At 30.1% G+C, this 18,777-nt stretch overlaps 1 protein-coding gene across 3 annotated transcripts; it reads left to right on the top strand.

Annotated features, from left to right (window-relative positions):
- The first annotated feature begins 4,322 nt into the window (after positions 1-4,322).
- LOC108754014 (tyrosine-protein kinase hopscotch-like) lies at positions 4,323-10,177 on the top strand. Of its 3 annotated transcripts, none has more exons than XM_018496039.1 (14): positions 4,323-4,439; positions 4,544-4,788; positions 5,571-5,872; positions 5,951-6,310; positions 6,460-6,672; positions 6,749-7,026; positions 7,126-7,453; positions 7,523-7,679; positions 7,745-7,866; positions 7,961-8,114; positions 8,214-8,538; positions 8,760-9,178; positions 9,285-9,613; positions 9,793-10,177. In XM_018496039.1, the coding sequence occupies exons 2-14, from the start codon at positions 4,675-4,677 to the stop codon at positions 10,112-10,114; spliced, it is 3,423 nt and encodes a 1,140-aa protein (XP_018351541.1). In that variant the 5' UTR covers positions 4,323-4,439; positions 4,544-4,674; the 3' UTR covers positions 10,115-10,177. The 3 variants fall into 3 exon arrangements, with proteins under 3 accessions (XP_018351541.1, XP_018351532.1, XP_018351523.1); XM_018496030.1 differs by having other exon boundaries at positions 4,539-4,788; XM_018496021.1 differs by having other exon boundaries at positions 4,513-4,788.
- Positions 10,178-18,777: the final 8,600 nt, after the last annotated feature.

Here is an 18,777-nt window from a genome sequence, read left to right as displayed (position 1 = left end):
GTTGTTCTGAAAGTGAAGAATGCTATTTAGACAATGAAAGTCAAGGCTCTGATTCTGACGTATTCTCAGAAAGTGTGGGAAAGAAGAATATTAGTAGAGAAAATCTAAATGAGGGTAAAGAAATTAAGAAAACACAAAATAGAAAAGAACAAAGAAAATTGAGCGAAGAAACAAATAAAAGCAAAGATAACTTAAGGAGAACGGGAAGAGAAAGGAAGAGGACTGAATTTTATAATGCTAGTTTAGCAAATACAAAGTACATTTATGTAAATTTTGTAAGCGCAGACAGCCCGACTAATTATGTTGATGTGTTAGAGAGCGATGAGTATTGTTTATGGAAGGAGGCGATGGACGGTGAAATAAATTGTCTAATGAAAAACAAAACTTGGGAACTAGTAGAGAAACCAGAAAATGTAAAAGTATTAGATACAAAATGGGTGTTCACAAATAAGTCTGATAACAGAAAGAAAGCAAGACTCGTAGTGAGAGGTTTCCAACAATCGGAAGTACTGGAAGATTTATACTCACCAGTAGCAAGAATACAGACTTTGAAATTATTGTTGTCATATTGTTGTCAGAATGAATTAAACATTTTACAATTAGATGTAGAAACGGCGTTTCTTAATGGTCAGGTAATGTCAGAAGTATATGTGAAACAACCCTTAGGATATGCGGACAAGACTGGAAGAGTGTGTAAATTAAAAAAGGCGTTGTATGGATTGAGAGAGAGTCCTAGAGCATGGTATGAGTGCTTTGATAAATATATAAAAAAATTAGGCTTTGTGAGAAGCGAGAGCGACTACTGTTTATACATGAATTATGAAGATAAAGATGAAATTTACTTAATTATATTCGTAGATGACTTGTTAATTTGCGGTAAATATAAAGAAAAACTGATACGAATTAAAAACAAATTATCAAAAAAATTTAGTATGAAAGATCTGGGTGAAGTAAAAACATATTTGGGAATAAATATTAATTATGATCGGAAAAAAAATGAAATGACTCTAGACCAGAAAAATTATATCGAATCATTAGCTAGAAAATATAAAATCACCGAATCAAAGTTGCATTACACTCCTATGGAGCAAAACTTGAGTTTGCAACCCGCACAGTCAGCATCAACATGCTTAAATTATAGAAACTTGATTGGAGCATTATTATATGTAAGTACAAGTACGAGATTAGATGTGAGTTACAGTGTTAACTATCTAAGTCGTTTCCAAAACTGTTACGATGAATCACACTTAAAATACGCTTTGAGAATTCTAAAATATTTATATCAAACAAGAAACTTAAAATTGATTTACCGAAAAAAACTAGACGCAGATGTTATCGATAGTTTTGTGGATGCTGATTGGGCAGGAGATAAAGTGGACAGAAAATCTACCACTGGCTATATAATTAGAATTTTTGGGAATGTAATTTACTGGAAATCCAGAAAACAAGGAAGTGTAACTAAGTCTTCAACCGCTGCAGAATACGTAGCTTTATCCGATTCAATCAGTGAGATTAAAGTAGTATTAAATTTGCTGAAAGACTTTAAAATAATATTATGTAAACCCGTAAAAATTTACGAAGACAATTCTGGAGCAATTGCTATAGCGAAATTTGGAAATCTAACAAAAAACTCAAAGTATATCGAGGTACACTATCATTTTGTCAATGAGTGTTGCGAAAAGGGAATCATTGAAATCATTAAAGTCGAATCAGAAAATAATATGGCAGATATTTTAACAAAGGCTCTAGGGAGAAATAAATTCGAAACATTTAGACAAGCTTTGAGAATTCTGTAACTCAATATTGTAAAAAAAAAAATTTTTATTCATAAAAGTTAAAAGTTTGTTGGTGGGTTTTTCTCGAAGCATAGATTTAAGGAGGTGTGTTGGAATATATGAGTAAATCTCTGCTCCCGGAATGATTCACCGTGTTTGGTGGGAGGTGTAAGAGCTGTGCGTGTGCGCGAAGAGTGAGAGAGGGAGAGCGGTCGAAAAGGTATAAGATAAGACGCGTAGCAAGTAAGCGAGAGAGTAAGTGTGTAATTAGCCATGTAGTAAACAATTATATATTAACATTAAACAGAGAATGTGTTCTAAACAATTAATTAAACCGAAATCCTAACAAATAGATTTAAATCTTTGAATGTAGACTCAGGCTCGGTCATGGCTCGATAATTTAGACCTTTAGCTGAATTTCTTGCACAATTTATCTTTTTTTTTATCTCCCCAACGTAAAAAGAAAAAGAGGAAAAACAAACTGTGTATGATGTTCAGTTAAAAAAAGAATAGAAGTCTACATCAATGATGCAAACTTTCAATATAAAATTTCAACAGAATATATTCCCGGATACTAATGATATTAGACTATTTGATCGGGTAGTAAAAAATGCCGGATAATACAAGATGTCAAATTTCATATATCCGGAGCATCCTTAGTTTTTTTACTTTTAATTACTTAAATTCTACGTAACTTGTAGAAGATCGACAGTTTTTAATAATATGTTAATATTAATAATATGTTTGTATGTCAATATTAATAATATATTTACAATTGATACGATGTAAGTATTATCACCGACAAGATATTATTAAAGACGGACATCCTTATGAGAATTCACGTATTTATCAATATTGAAGTAATTAAAAGTTAAAAACTGATATTGTATTAATTTCATAATTTATTAATTTAATAGATGTATTTATGCATTTAGAACTCAATAATACTCGATTTTCGTTTAAAATTGTGATTTCAATGTTATCGTCAAAGTTTAATTATCAACAGAGATGAAAATATTGTAATTTTTCTACAATATGTAGGATATTATAGCTTTATAAGTATTCATATTTATTTATAGAACATTTATGTAATAAAAAATCGTGAATTTAATAATGTATGAGCCAAATATTTATATTAATAATAACAAATTTATATCAATTGTCGATAATGTTGATGTTTTTCAATTAGCTCCGGATCCTTGGGGCCCTTTTTATACTGCCGAAAATTTGCCCAGGATTAACGGTCTTTAATAGTATCTCGTCGGTATTATACTCAGAGCATCAAACTGATACAGAACGTTGAAATAACGTTCTGTGCTATATGGGATATGCAGTTTTTTTCTCATTTTTTCTAACTTAATTGAAAAAAATGATATAAAAGAAATTAATCAATTACAAATATGCTCAAAAATAATTTTTATAAGTTATATGTCACATACGAAACTGGAGCCATCTGATTTTGAATAATTATGATATCCATGCATTATTCTTCAATTACTCAGTAGTGATATATATCTCTAAGTAAAAAAATGTTAAACTTACCTCGTTTGTTTATTCAGGCAAGTTATTAATGATGATCATATCAAACATTCTGACGTCACGTACAGAGTAAATTAACTTAATTCTTACATATCCTAAGACTTACTCAACATAAATATCCAATGTCTGCAGAGAATTGACAATAAACAAAATTATAACGTTAAACAATAGGTTATATGTTATATAGTATCACAATGCACGTGTGTTCCATGTGCTAATGCTTGGAAAGAGAAGAATCCAAATAGTGACAAATTTTATTAGAAACAATGGTGCGCAGGTCTAAATCAGAAGTTGGAAATTGATGACTGTGATTAGTCGATTAAGCGTCTGTGAATTAAGCAGACGAGGCTTTAGGCAGCCTTTCTATGAGCGGAACGGAATAGCAAGATCACAATTGCAGAAAAGAAAACAGAAATGATTGCAGGGTAATTATTTAGAATATATATATATACGGACTGCATCTCTGATTTTGATGAAATTAGGCTCATTCGACGCGTTTTTGCTCAAAATCGACAGAATCTGTAAAAAAAAAAACGTTGGGATCGTTCCGCGAACTGAGATATTAAGCGTTAAAGTTGATGATTATTGAGGTTAGGAAATCTGTCATGGAGTGTATAGGCAGTAATGCTTATTGATTCGGGGCATTTACGTCGTTCCGAATAAAAAAAATAACATATCTTACCCGCAAATATCATATTATCCTTATCATTTATCCTTATTTACCGAATGTTAAACAAGGATGACATGACGCCCGAGGAGCACTTAGGTGGGAATCCAAACGCAGCCAAACGGATAGGATATGTTATTTTTTTTAATCGAAGCACGATAAAGGCTACATGTAGCACGATTATATGAACTAAATATCGATTTATCATCTCCAGCCTTGAAAAGTGGATGATATGTTCTAAGTAAAATGAACGTTGCTATGTAATTTACTTCCACTTTGCCAGAGGGCAGTAATGCGCAACAGCATTTTGCAGTTACAAGTTTTGGACCATCATGTCTTTTCTCAGGTTTTTCTCTGGTTATATTGTAAAGAGATTTTCTATGCAAAAAACTATCCAAATAGGAGGCTCAGTAGTGTTGACCGATAGAATAGATTTGAATGCGTTTTTCATCAGAGAGGTAATAATATTAATATTGGACATTTTTTTAATCATGATGTGTGCATTATATTTTTATCATTAAACAACTTTAGGCGTAGTAATCTTTAATCTGCACAAGTGCAGAGTAATGCAGGTGACTGAATTTGCTATATTTATCACACATGGTAAACAAAAAACAAATCGGTGTGCGTTGGGTATCGAGGATTGCTATAAGATGTAATATTTCTGGTGAGACCGACGACTTGTAAATTAATATGGATGACGACCCGCGACTGTCACATTATGTATACATTTATATGGCCAACAGGGATAAACCATTGAAATTTGCATTTACTGTTGGTGAAACCATCGAATATCTGTGTATAAAGGTGTGAATGATTCTTTTTCTTTCAGTTAAATAAAACAGAATGGAATGTTATTGTATATCTTTATGGCAAAAATGAATGTTCCTGCCTTGACGATTTTGAAAACTACTCTGTGTTATCTATTAATCATACATCATACTATCATCTTCATTAATTGGAATCATAACAAGAAATTGGTTCTCTTGTTAATATTTATTTATTTGTGTAGAATACAAACTAACAATGACTTTACATCAATATAATTATAATTTTCTGCTTAACTATGTATCTGTTATGTACATACAAAATGTGTTATGTAACATTTATATTATTGTATGAAAAATTTTAAATTGGTATAAGGTTACTGTTTGTATTCTATAGGTTGATCAAAAGCCACTGATTGAAGAAGATACAGTAAATATTAAAACTAATTTAAGAAATCTTATGTATAACTATAGTATTATTATTTGTATTATAAAATTTGATTTGTGACACATGCACAACCACTGCTCTCCCCAAGATACACTGGCTATTGAATTGTAATTATAGTTATATGTTAATAAATCAAAATAAATTTGTTTAATCATATTATTTTTATTGATCTTTGTAAAAAATTATTAATAAATCTACATAATCTATTTTTATTATTTTTTTATTCTGTCAACAATTTGCACCTTTTTTATTATTTCTACAAATTTAAATTTATTTTTCCATAACATATTTAAAGAAATTTTGGCTATAATCTTTTATTTTTATCCTTGTATCAATCTTAATATTTTTTAAAATCAAAACTATTTAACTTATAGATATGCCATACTTTCAATATAAGTCCTTTAGCAAGACATCTGTTTGCACTGCAAAGTTATTCTTCAAAACTATGGTTCCCTTGTGGTCACATACTGGAAGAAGATTCGGAGAAATACAGATTCAACTTTCGCCTGAGATTCAAGCCATCTAGTATGGACAGGCTGAGAGAAATAGATTTAAATGCATATAATTATTATTTTGAACAAGTTCGTAAGGATGTATTGGATAACAAGGTACCTGACATTGTTTATGAGAAACATAAACATGAATTAATTGGCCTAGGAGTTAGCGATATGTATAGGTAACATACAAGTCATTTTTCTTTGAACAATATGGAATAAACGATTGTTGTTTATTTATTACAATTTTTTCATTGCAGGGTAATGCTTGAAGAAGAACTCCCACGAGAAATTGTAGAATCAGAATATAAAAAATATATACCTAAGGAATGTATAAAAAGACATGCCTTTTTTATTAGAAAACCTATTCACAATGCACTTACAAAATTATCTGGGTATGATGCTGCATATGTTAAGGAGCAGTATTTGAAACAGTTTGAACGCATGGCTCCAAATTATCCATATGAGGAATATACAGCATTAATGGATAAAGATGTTCCTAATCTAAGAGCTAAAGTCTTACTTAGGGTTACCATAGAGCAAGTAAAATACTGCGAGATTGACATTGGTACATGGAAAACGATTTGTAGGATAGAGGACATATCCACTCTCTCTATAGGGTAATAACAAATATATACTATGTATTTCAATACATTGGCTTTTCTTGTTAATGCACAATCTTAAAACACAAATTAAAATAATTTGTATGGCTCATATTAATAAAATATAATAAAAATGAATATATATTTATTACATTTTTATATTTTAGAAAGAACAACACTGTGTTAATTGGGAGGAGGACTGGCATACCATTGTGTGTACAATTTGACACAAAAGCGATTTTATTATCATTTGTATCCACATTGGACGGATATTACCGCTTATCTGTTAAGTGGAATTTTAATCTTTGTAGTGGTGATCTTAGTATTATTACGCCTTCTTTAGAAAGATTACAAAAATTAAGGTGTCATGGGCCAGTTGGGTAAGATGAATTTTACAAGACGAAAGAAAGTTCCTACATATGTAATATTTACATAGAGTCTTTAAAAATCTTTCAGAAAGGATTTCTCGTATACGAAGCTTAAAGAAAAATGTGCCAACGAGCCTGGAAGTTATATACTGCGCGAGAGTGAAACCGAGTATTGTGTTTATTACATCGACGTTTACAACAAAGATGGAACTATATCTTCGCAAGAAGTAGTAGAGACTAAACCTGATAAATTTGTAATGACAAACAGTTCTCGAGTATACGAATCTTTGAGACATTTAATTTCTTCATTCCAAAATTCCAATGAATCAATATACTTTGGAAAATGCTTGGGATTTTCGGAATATGGTATATTAATTAGTCATATATGAGTTGAATTTGTATATTTTTTAGAAAAAAAATCGATATTTTAGTATTTCATTTATATACAGAGAATTTATTTTCTAGACAAGTCCAAATTATTACTTTGCGCTTCGGAAAACATCGTAAACGAAGTAGCGGCAGATGAGGAAATAATTACTACTCTATTGCAAGGTGGACCGCGATGTGTACCATGGAATGAATTGCAGGTATACAAAGCGATCGCAAAAAGCGATGAAAATTTGACTTGTTTCACGACACTGACGAGTTTGCATCGAGCTATATGGCGAGTTGCTAAAGGCAAGAAGCTCGAGGTCATAATGAAAATACTAAAGACAGAGGAGAATAATTATACCAAAGAATTTTTAGAATTGGTCGGCAAATGGAGCCAACTGCGTTCAGTAGCTTTAGTTAGGTAAATATCAGAAATCTTGGAAAGGTATTAAATCGTGAAAGCGTGAAAATACTATGTTCTACTTTTTAGATTATATGGCATAACTGTAGCCCCGACGATCGGAATGCTACTCGAGCTGGTGAATTTGGGCCCGCTGGACAAGTACTTGTGCAGCAATAGTAAATCTGTATTAACGGTTGATATGGTAGAAGCCACCGTCTGTCTGGCAACAGCTCTATGGCATTTGGTAAATTTCTCCAAATATTTATGTTATATCTTAATGTTAATATTTTAAACATGCAAGATATGTAGGAGGAGAATCGTGTAATTCATGGAAATATAAGATGCCGGAACGTTCTCGTACATTCACATACAGATAACAGCTTCATTGTTAAGTTGGGTGATCCTGGTCTCTTTACTTATACCGAGGACGAGTAAGTGAAGAAATAAAAATCTTGTTTAATTATATTCACTGTTTTCTTTTTAAATGTAATATAAGGATATACGATTTTTCGTTATTTTACACAGCATATATTGGATACCACCAGAATGTTACACGGATTTTGCATCTGCAAAATATAGTCTTCAAGCGGATATATGGGCACTGGCAACGACCATTTGGGAGATATTTTCCAGAGGGGCTTCTCCACCCAAATATCACAAAACTCATACTGTTAAAATGGTATATTTATTACAAAAAAAATTTTATTACGTTATTTTTTTACGCTGATAGAATTAATAGAAACTCTGACTATGATGGTTAAATGATATTGTATTGCAGTATTATAAATGTGGAAATCGATTGCCTCCTCCTAAAGATTGTCCAAACGAAATCTATAAATTAATGTTGGAATGCTGGGGCAAAAATAATTCCATAACAAGGAAACAACCTCAGGCTATTATGCGAGATATCAATCAGATCCTCTATGAAGTATATAACGCTCGTAGAACTCATACTTATGCTACTATATGCCCCAAGTTTTTCCGAGATGTCGATGGAAACAACGATGAGAATGGCAGTATTTATACAGAAGAAAGCAAATCGAATAGTGAATCGCAAACGAGTTTGGTCACTGATTACACTAATATTACTTGGAACGATCATAGTGAGTCGATTTAAATCTTTTTCATTGCATAAGTAATTGATGTTATTCTTGATTAGTTGATGCTATTTACGAAATAAAAATGTAATCAAATTATCTTTAGACATAATTATCTTAATTTCTTTATTGTAATACAAGTATATATTGAGTTTACAAATAATAATATTTAATTGTGATAACTTGTGTGATATGAGAATTAAGAATTAAACTAATTTCTTTAAAAGCTACAGAGCAATTAGTCAGCTATCAGAATCAAGACAGCAACATGGACGAATTGTCGTTTTATCTACGTTGGTTAAACAGCGAGTTGTACAAGATGCCATTTGCGGGTAATGGTAACGATTGTGGTCCAAGTTGCGAAGATAGTTCAGGCAAAACTAATAAAAGTAAAACCAATGACAAGGCTTGCAACAGTAAAGATAGCTCCCAATGGCAGCGTACTTACGAGATAAATGAAAATTTGGATGTGATCTTGCAAGGACGTATAGGCGAAGGCTTTTATGGTGAAGTATATAAGGGTACACTCAGAAGACGCAATGGCAAAGAAGTTGATTCGGAACAGGATGTAGCCGTCAAGAAACTCAAGACGCAGGAGGATTCAGAAAATGTGCTTGACTTCGAAAGAGAAATTAAAATCATGGAGGTGAGTCATTGTTTTAAAAATCAATTGTTATTTTTTCAGGAATTATGTGTTTAAACTTTCTGTAAATTAATTATATTTATTGATCTATTTTTTAATTTATTTTTAGAGACTCAATCATCCAAACATTGTAAAAATTTTATGTTCAGTAGACCGAATTCTGGTAATGGAATTTATTCGATATGGCTCGTTATTGAGTTATCTAAGCTCGCATCGGTACAGTCTTGCATATAAAACATTATTAGGCTTCGCTCTGGACATCGTTGCGGGTATGGAATATCTCGGTAGTATGAACATTGTTCACCGAGATTTAGCAGCGAGAAATATTCTAGTAGCGAACGAAGACCGAGTAAAAATCAGCGACTTCGGTCTTGCGCAAGTGATAGCTGCGAGTGATTATTATGTATTTAAAACTCTTCGTAATATTCCAATTAAATGGTAAGTATTATAAAAAATATGTTCATCTCTTTTCTCAATATTTTAACAATAATAGAATAAAATAACGTTTCACGTTTGGAAATATATATTACATAATAGAATATTTTATATTTTCTCGCTAATTCTTTTAAAATTGAATTATTTTTTTACGCATGAGAGAAATAAACAATTTTTTTTAGGTATGCACCGGAGAGCTTGAGGCATAACAAATTTTCAACACGTTCAGACGTGTGGTCATTCGGTGTGACAATGTACGAAGTTTTTAGCTATGGCGTCGATCCACAACTGTCAGTCAAAGTGGCTGAAAAAGAAATTTTAATGATGACTATAACGGACCTATCAAACGCGTTGGAACGTGGCCACCGTCTTCCTTGTCCAGATAACTGTCCACAGGAAATTCATAGAAAATTGATGTTATCATGCTGGCAATTGAATAGTCATGAAAGACCGATTTTTGCTACTCTACGCGAAGATATCGAGCAACTACTTTGCAATTATTAGAATACTTTGTGATTCTGCAAATATTTTAGAAATATGACGTATCGTATTTGTGATTCTTACATCAATGGGAGATTCTTTGACGAATCTATAGTTAATTTATATTTTTCATGAAAAGTTAGTTTCATTCCTTTGTAAGATCTCTATAAAGAATTATATGTAGGTCAATTCTATTTTTATATTTTTAGATGAGTAAATTTGAGAAAAAAGTATTCTTCTATAAAAATTTTAATTAAAAAAAAAATAGGAAATCAAGGAATCTGTCATTGGAAAATTAACAATATTTCCGATCTTTAAATCTTGTGTAGAAGAGATGTATCTAGTCGAAGATATTGTCGCCATTTTATTACATATTGCGTGAAATATAACGTTTAAGTACAATATCAGTTTATTAGTCCCGAAACTAATTATAATTCTATCTTTTATTCCTTTTACCCATAATTCTCCAATCAACTTCCTATAAATCAAGGCGTACACAGGATAAAAGTTGGGATCAAATCAATTGACTACAAATTGATTGCATTCACTTTGAACCATTAACACTAAACACCTCGTTTGAACGGATTGATAAATCTTTTTTTATAATTATATTAATTCGTCTTATATATTTAAAAAATATAATAAAGTATTTCATTCATGATTTTTACTGTAATGGAAAATTTTTTTTGATGAGTGAATTTTATTTTTATATTTTTAGATAGATGGATTTTAAGGAAAAGATACAAGTCTCTAAAAATTTCATTTAGAAAAATAGAAAAATAGGGATCAATTATAATAAGGATTTCTCTTAAAGTATATATATCTTTTTCGTTTTTCTTGATACCACCAGAATTGAATAATTACTTTTTGCATTCTATCTCTATATCTAAAATCTCTATATCTTAAAAAAAAATACTTATCTTATTTCTAACGATCACTTATAGAAGAATATCTAGTCATTAATACTGTACTATAAAGTTAATATGTATGAATATACATATTCCGCCGCAAAAGTATTTTTTTACGTTAAATTTTTTGTAATTCTTACTTCAACTTTTTCCATTATAATAGAAAAATTAAAACGATACAAATTATTTACAAACTATAATCTACGAAATAATCGCGCGTGAAAAAAAATCATAAAAATCGTAGAAAAATCTAATGACAATTTCCATCTGGAGATCCCACCGATGGTTCTTTCTCATTTTATTACGTGAATACTGAATAATTTACTGATAAATTCTTCCGACATCTTGGAACAATTTTCGCTCCCACGTTAAGTGCATTTTCCTTTGATATTATTTGCCTGATAAAGCTAGAAAAAAAAAAGAAATGTAAAAATCAGACTGACTTTAGAGAGAAATGACTATAATAAAGTAACACAACTGGCTTGCTTCTGCAGTCAGTTCTATTGAAACTTTCGAAGCAAATGGAACATCCTAAAGAGCATTACTATAAATTTAACCGATTTCTTCTATCGGTTAGCGGACTATGGCCTTATCAAAGCAAACGGAGCGCTCATTTAACGAGAGCTGTTATCATTGTTTTCATGCTGTCATCTACATTTTTTCAGGTAGTCGCAGTTTTAAAAAATATTTTTTCAATTAAATATTAAATATGTTTTCAACTAAAAGATCGGAAATAACATAATATTAAAAAATATAAAATACAAACGCAGTAACTAAACAGATATTATTATTTTATCGAAGCTATAATGAAGGATATTCACGCGAGACAATTAATCGAATTATCTGTTCTGGATTATTTTTCCATGAAATTATATTAATTATTTCACTTTTAACAGTTTCCAGATTTCGAGCATGTTTACATCTAAAGTTACTCTGGACTATATAGTGGATGGAATACCATCTCTTCTACTTGCACTAGGTAGCTTGAGTAACTTGTATTCGCGTATAATACACATAGATAAAGTAAGTTTCTAAAAAGATTTTTAGATCTTTATAATTTATATTAAACTCGATAGAATGCATCTTTTGTCTCCAATATGCAAAAATCTAGACTGCTATTAATTTTTAAATAAATAGAAAAAATTACTTTTGTGTATACAAAAATTGTATTTTGGTTAAATGGAACGTTATTTACCTTAATCTTACGCTAATTCAGACAATGGCGTTTTTTCACTAATACATATTTAATAATAAATAAATAAAAGCTATACAGGCAAAATATGCAATATAAATTTCATAAATTTTTTAGAAGTACATATTATAATTGCTAACCCTGGTAAAAAAGTTGATAGAGAACGATAGAAAAATTCTATTGTTTTGAATGAAATCTAGTTCGTGAATTCACTAATTAGAATCAAATCTTATAGGAATTTTATATAAATCTTATAGAACCCGATAAAATATGATAGGATTCATATCCGATCAATCGTGATACTGGCGAAGTCGACGATAGAAAATGATATAAACTTATAGAAAATAATACCGGAAAGTTATTACCTATATCGCGTGTTTTCAACCATTGCTAATGTCATGGAATTATAAAAAATGATATCATAATTATAGAAAATGATATAAAATGATAGAAATCCTAAATCCCAATTGTTCTCTATCAATTTTTTTACCAGAAAGCATACCAATGCGTCTCAATATACATACCCATTGATATTTTTATTATCGATTTTTAAAAATATATGATTCTTTACTTATCACTTTCTTTTAGTTTAGAGAATGATTCGAGTGTATGTGGCAAGATTGGGCGTTACAGAAGACGCATCGAGATCAAGATCATGCATGAGTATACTGAGATCTCAAGACTATTCACATTCTATAATATTACATAAGTAAGAGAAATATTAACCCTCGTTTTGTCTACAGAAGAAAAAGACAAGCATTGCTATCTATGACATCGAGACTGTACCATCTGATCAAATTTGACCCGGACTGGTTAAAAAAAACAACAATTTTATGTATTTTAATACAAATCTTTATGATCGCCTTCAAAATAGCCTCCTTCTGAGCCAATACAAGCATGCCAACGATTAATCCAATTTTCCATACACTTCTTATAGGCCTCGGCCGGGATGGCCTTTAGTTCCTTCAGCGAATTTCTTTTTATGGCCTCAATCGATTCATGGCGCATTCCCCGGAGCGGATATTTGAGTTTCGGAAACAGAAAAAAGTCACAGGGAGCCAAATCTGGCGAATACGGTGGCTGAGCGACGACTTTTATTTCGTGTTTGGCCAAAAATTCAGTCACAATCAGGCTGGAATGTGACGGCGCATTATCGTGTTGAAAAATCCATGAATTGTCTGCCCACAAATCCGGTCGTTTACGACGAATTGCTTCACGTAGACGCCTCAAAACGGCCAAGTAGTATTCCTTATTGACCGTACACAATTTCCTTCACTTTTTCCATGTTATCGTCGTTAACAGAGGTGGATGGACGACTCGCATGAGACAAGTTTTCTACGACCTCACGACCCTCACTGAATGCTTTATGCCACTCAAATACTTGCGTTCTCGATAGAGTAGACTCCCCAAAACACTTCTGCAACATTTTCAATGATTCCGTAGCCGTAATTCCATTGGAAACACAAAATTTCAAGCAAACTCGTTGTTCAATTTTTTTTTCCATAGTAAAAATCGCCAGAGAAACTTTTTGCGTCGTAAACAAATGGCTGCCAAACACACACTAACTGACGTATCCCGCTCAAATTTCACGCGAATGTCAGAGAAGGTTGTACCAATATAGAAAAAAAAAAATTTTACCGATTCAATTTACGCGCGCGGTTTAAATGGACCAGTCCGGGTCAAATTTGATCAGATGGTATTTCTATGTATAAGATTATGATAATCATTTTTTTAATTATAAGCATCAAATATATTTATATATAACTTTCAATATATACATAATAATATATATGACTTTAAAGTAATAACACCATTTCTTCTAGCATTCAAAATCACAATTTCACTTTTATAAAGCATTTATTATAATTGTTATCATTAAATTAAATGGATGCGAAATATCCTAAGCATGATTTATTTTATTTTGAGTTAAATTATTTTATTCCTTCTTTTATAAATCTACCTATTTTTTTTCAATATAATAATGATATAATAATTGCTAAGAATATTAAAACTGATTGCTAAGAATATTAAAATTTTTTGTAGCATTATTGCTCATCACGCTTGAATTTTATACACAAATATTTTGATAGTTCAATAAAATCATTTTTAGATCTACTCGTATATCTAGCTAAATATTTAAATATTTCAATAAAATCATTCTTTCTGTGTAGAAAAAATAACTTTATCTAAGTACCGCCATTTTCGGTCAAAGTTTAAAATAAAGTTTAAAAATAATTTTCTTATCGCGTTTTTAAAATTGTGTACTATTCTTCTTCTACATTTTCAACACGAATGATAATAACGTCGTTTCGTCTTTTCTTCCGCTCAATCCAAAGCGAATATCGTTATGATACGAACAAAGTCAATTATACATTATACGATAATATTGTATGTTGACAATCATTTTGATAGGCACCGTGCGGAACATTTATTTTGTGTTGTTAAAGATGAGGCGAGATACGATTTAATTCAGATGTCAGAAATAACTTGCGGAAATATATCTGTTTTGTAGCATTACAACATTATACCGTTTGTACTTTTATTTAATTTATGCTATATCTAATTCCAGCGTAATTTTATTTTTATTAGCAATGTGCGTAATAAAACAGAATGTTGTATTTTACAAGTAAAATTGAAAAGTAACAATGGCCATTAGATAGTGCCTTTTTCATGTTACTTTATATGAGTTTAACTAACAAAGGATCTATTACACTGAAAAGAAATCGTAAATAGTGATAATAAGTTGAGGAGATTGAAAAATATATAGTTTACTTACTTTCTAAATTATTTATTCTACCTTATCTCTCCGTATAGGGGTGCACGACTTTCATGGAAAGCGACTTCGCGTGGAAGTCGTGCGCTCCTATGCGCTACTATATGTAACGCTTTCAAAGAAAATTTTTTTTATTTATCGACCTCCTTTGACTTATCACTATTTGAGTCATAGCAAAGATTATTATCAATATTGTAGCCGAAAAATGTCGAAATTTGGAAAAGGTCCTATTCTGCATAATTATCAAAAAAAATTTATGAAATTTAAATAAATATTTGTTTAGACAATACCAATAAGACCAATAAGAAGATTTGCTTACAAAAAATAAACAATATTTATTTGATTTAAAAAAATAATACTTAAATTAAGTATAATTTATTTTAACTGAACAAATATCTATTTACTGTAAATAAATAATACCATTGGTACTATTTAAACAAATTTTTATTCAAATTTTATGAATATTTTTTCAGTGTGTATTAGCATTAGATCATACAAATATACACAGATAAGTCTAACACATGAATTGATTGTAATATTGATTGTAATAGATATTTCTCCTGTTGCCACTCTATTTTAATACAATAGATTAATTATAATCACAAAATAAATTTTATTTTTTTTTTCTATCGGTGAAAACAATATTCTAATTACGAAACTGAGTCGAATTTCTAATAGTAAATGTATGTTAATAACATATGTACTAATTTATTTACATGAAAAAAAAATATTCTTCACTTTATTATTTTAATATGTATAATTTTTTTCGCGTTACACAAGGTTAGTTGAGATAATCGAAACTTGTCACACAGTACCATTTCTAATGGATCTCATAAACTTAGTGATTTTGATGAGTCTTACATTATTGTAGGTATGCTAGCAGAAATATGTTGAGCGTTTGCAAGTGTTATGGAATTATTAAAACAAAGTCTTTCAGATGATAATCATTTTCGGTATAGAATGAGCTATCAGATCTGTCGGTGTCTTTTGTTATGCACTATGTTATGTGTTCATATCTTCTTACATAGGACAGAGAGTCACGGATACAAGTTCGAATCTGTGTGAGAAAATGTAAATATAAGTAGATTTCTCTTTAATACATATTTCAAAGTACATCTCACGCGGTAGTATCTAAAATACTGATATTGAAAATCTATTGTTTATTCCAGACAAAAGAAGAAAAATTTAAATAAAATTATTAAAAGACAGAACAAAAATTCTCCCTGAATTTATTTATTCAATATTTTGAATTCATTCGAAAATATATATGTGAGATAATTGTATATAAACGCAATTGCTGAGGTATTATACTTTTGTGTTACGTAAATTGCAAGTTTGCAATATTATAAATAAAATATAACAAGCATAATGTAATTCTCTTTAAAATTATAATTTTGAAAAGGAAAAAATATTAATATTAATAAAAATTTTTAATATAATTTGCCGTAGTAATGATATTTATTTATTTATTAAAGACATACAATACCGAGTGTCCTTAAAGGACCTCGCACGTTTCTTATGGATTTTGATTCTCGGTCAAATCTTTCCATATTTTAGGAGATCGCGCCTATTAACACTTTTAATCAGGATACCTGAAATTACAATTTCCCAAAATATGAGACGATTTGACTGAAAACCAAAATCCATAAGAAACGTGCGGTGATCCTTTCGGCATCACTTATCCTGAGCAAGCAGAGCGAACTAAACTGTGTCGAAAAGTTCCTTGCCATTTTGCGATTTTCGTTAATAGTTAACGAGATATTAATTACTAAAAATCGCTAAATATTGGTTTTCAATAATTTTTTACTCAAATACCATCAACTTTACAGAAAAATTGCAAGAGACAAAAATTATTTATTTTCTTCTCATAGAACTTTAAATATTTTTTTCAGAATTTTTTTTATCAACTTTTTAGTATTTTCTTATTTTTACCATTATGAGAAAATACAGTATTGAAAAATTCTGAAAAAATTCTCAGAACTTTATAAGAAGAAAATAAACAATTTTTATCTCCTGCTGTTTTTTTTTTTTTGTAAAGTTAATAGTATTCAAGTAAAAAATTATTGAAAATCAATATTTAGCGATTTTTAGTTAATTAATATCTCGTTGCAAAAATCGCAAAATGATATAGGACATTTTTCGATTCAGTTTAGTCCGCTCAGGATAAGTGATGCCGAAATTTAAGAACACTCTGTATATCCAAGAGAAGCTCTGAAGACATCCAGAAGACGTTCCTAGGATGTCACTTAGATAAAGTATGCTATATGGAAAGAGGAAGAGAGATTAAATGTCATTTTTTATTAACTTAATAACTCTGTTTCTAAAAAAAGAAAAAATTGGTTTTGCAGATTCAACTCTACGTGGTACAACGCAGTTGTTTCAGAGCAAAAGACATTGTTAATAATAATGATGCGACGCTATCAGTCACTCATCTTGACTGTCTATAAATTTTACGTGATGTCTTTGAAAAATTTTGGAATGATAAGAAAAGAGTATTCGGAATCATAATAATGAATAATAAATATATATATTTCGAAGAGAGAGATAATCAAACATCGATTTCCTATTGCATGTTCATCAGACAAGTTTAAAAATGTTTCTACATATCAAGTTATGTGCCTAGAAGTAATGTAGAAAAGTCACGGGAATATTAGACGTACTGATTTCTTTTACAATCATATCAAAAATTCTTCTTTGTAAAAACAGAATACCTTGATAAGATTTATGGGTAAGTAAATATGTACAGTAAATAATATAAGTAAAGTGCAATTCATAGGTACATGTAAATTCTTTTTAGAAGAATATCAAGATATTTGTGGGAGTATTTAAAACGATGTTACAATTTCTTTAATGACTTATTTTCGTAAGATATTTGATGATATAAATTTTAGTTTATTTTATACAGAAAAAATTCTATTTTATATATTATATATATATATATATATATATATCTTATCTAAATATAAATATCTATATAATATTATAATAATAGTAAATATCTATTTCTATATATCTACCTATAACATTGCCCAAACAGTAACTTTTCTTCTATGGAATACTTGTATATAATAAAGTATATTTTCAAGAAAGTCTTTGGTGAAATTAAAACTTGTTTTCGATATATTATACTGATGGTTTGATCGTCTGTTGTTATGTACTATACGAAATGTACTATTCAAATGTAATGTTTTACCTCGGACTTTTTTCACTCATCTTTTGCTTCCTTTCCCTGTAAATAATCAAAAAACAATTGCGATATCGCTGCAGCAAAATAATCGCGCGTGCTAGAAAAACTAGTACAGCAGACGTAAAATTGCCTAAAGACAATGTTTGTTCGTAGATCACCAGTCATTTCCCACGTTATTATCCGAACATTATACGCGCGCTGTCGATCGATTCCCTCAACGCTTCTGAAAAATTTGTATTTCCGCGCTAAATGCATGTATTTTTCTTCGATGTAATTTACCAATAATAAAATTAAAAAATTAGAGATGCAGAATTGAATAGACCTTTAAAAAAAGATAAGATGATTATAGCAATAAAATAATAATCGACGAGCTCTTGCTTCTACGGTCAGTTTGTCAAAAACTTTCAAAGCAAATGGAACGTCCTGAAGAACGTTATTATAAACTAAATCGATATATGCTGTTACTTACTGGGTTATGGCCATATCAAAGCAAATGGAGCACTCGTTTAGTAAGGACTGTTATCACTACTATATTACTGTCATCTATAATTTTTCAGGTATGTATAACCGTAGCATAGAAAATAATTTTCTTTTTAATTAAATAATTTAAGATATTTGTTAAAATCT

Source organism: Trachymyrmex septentrionalis, unplaced genomic scaffold (genome assembly GCF_001594115.1).
Source record: "Trachymyrmex septentrionalis isolate Tsep2-gDNA-1 unplaced genomic scaffold, Tsep1.0 scaffold115, whole genome shotgun sequence".
Taxonomy (NCBI): Eukaryota; Metazoa; Arthropoda; class Insecta; order Hymenoptera; family Formicidae; genus Trachymyrmex; species Trachymyrmex septentrionalis.
This window is presented reverse-complemented; position numbering and strand designations above follow the sequence as displayed.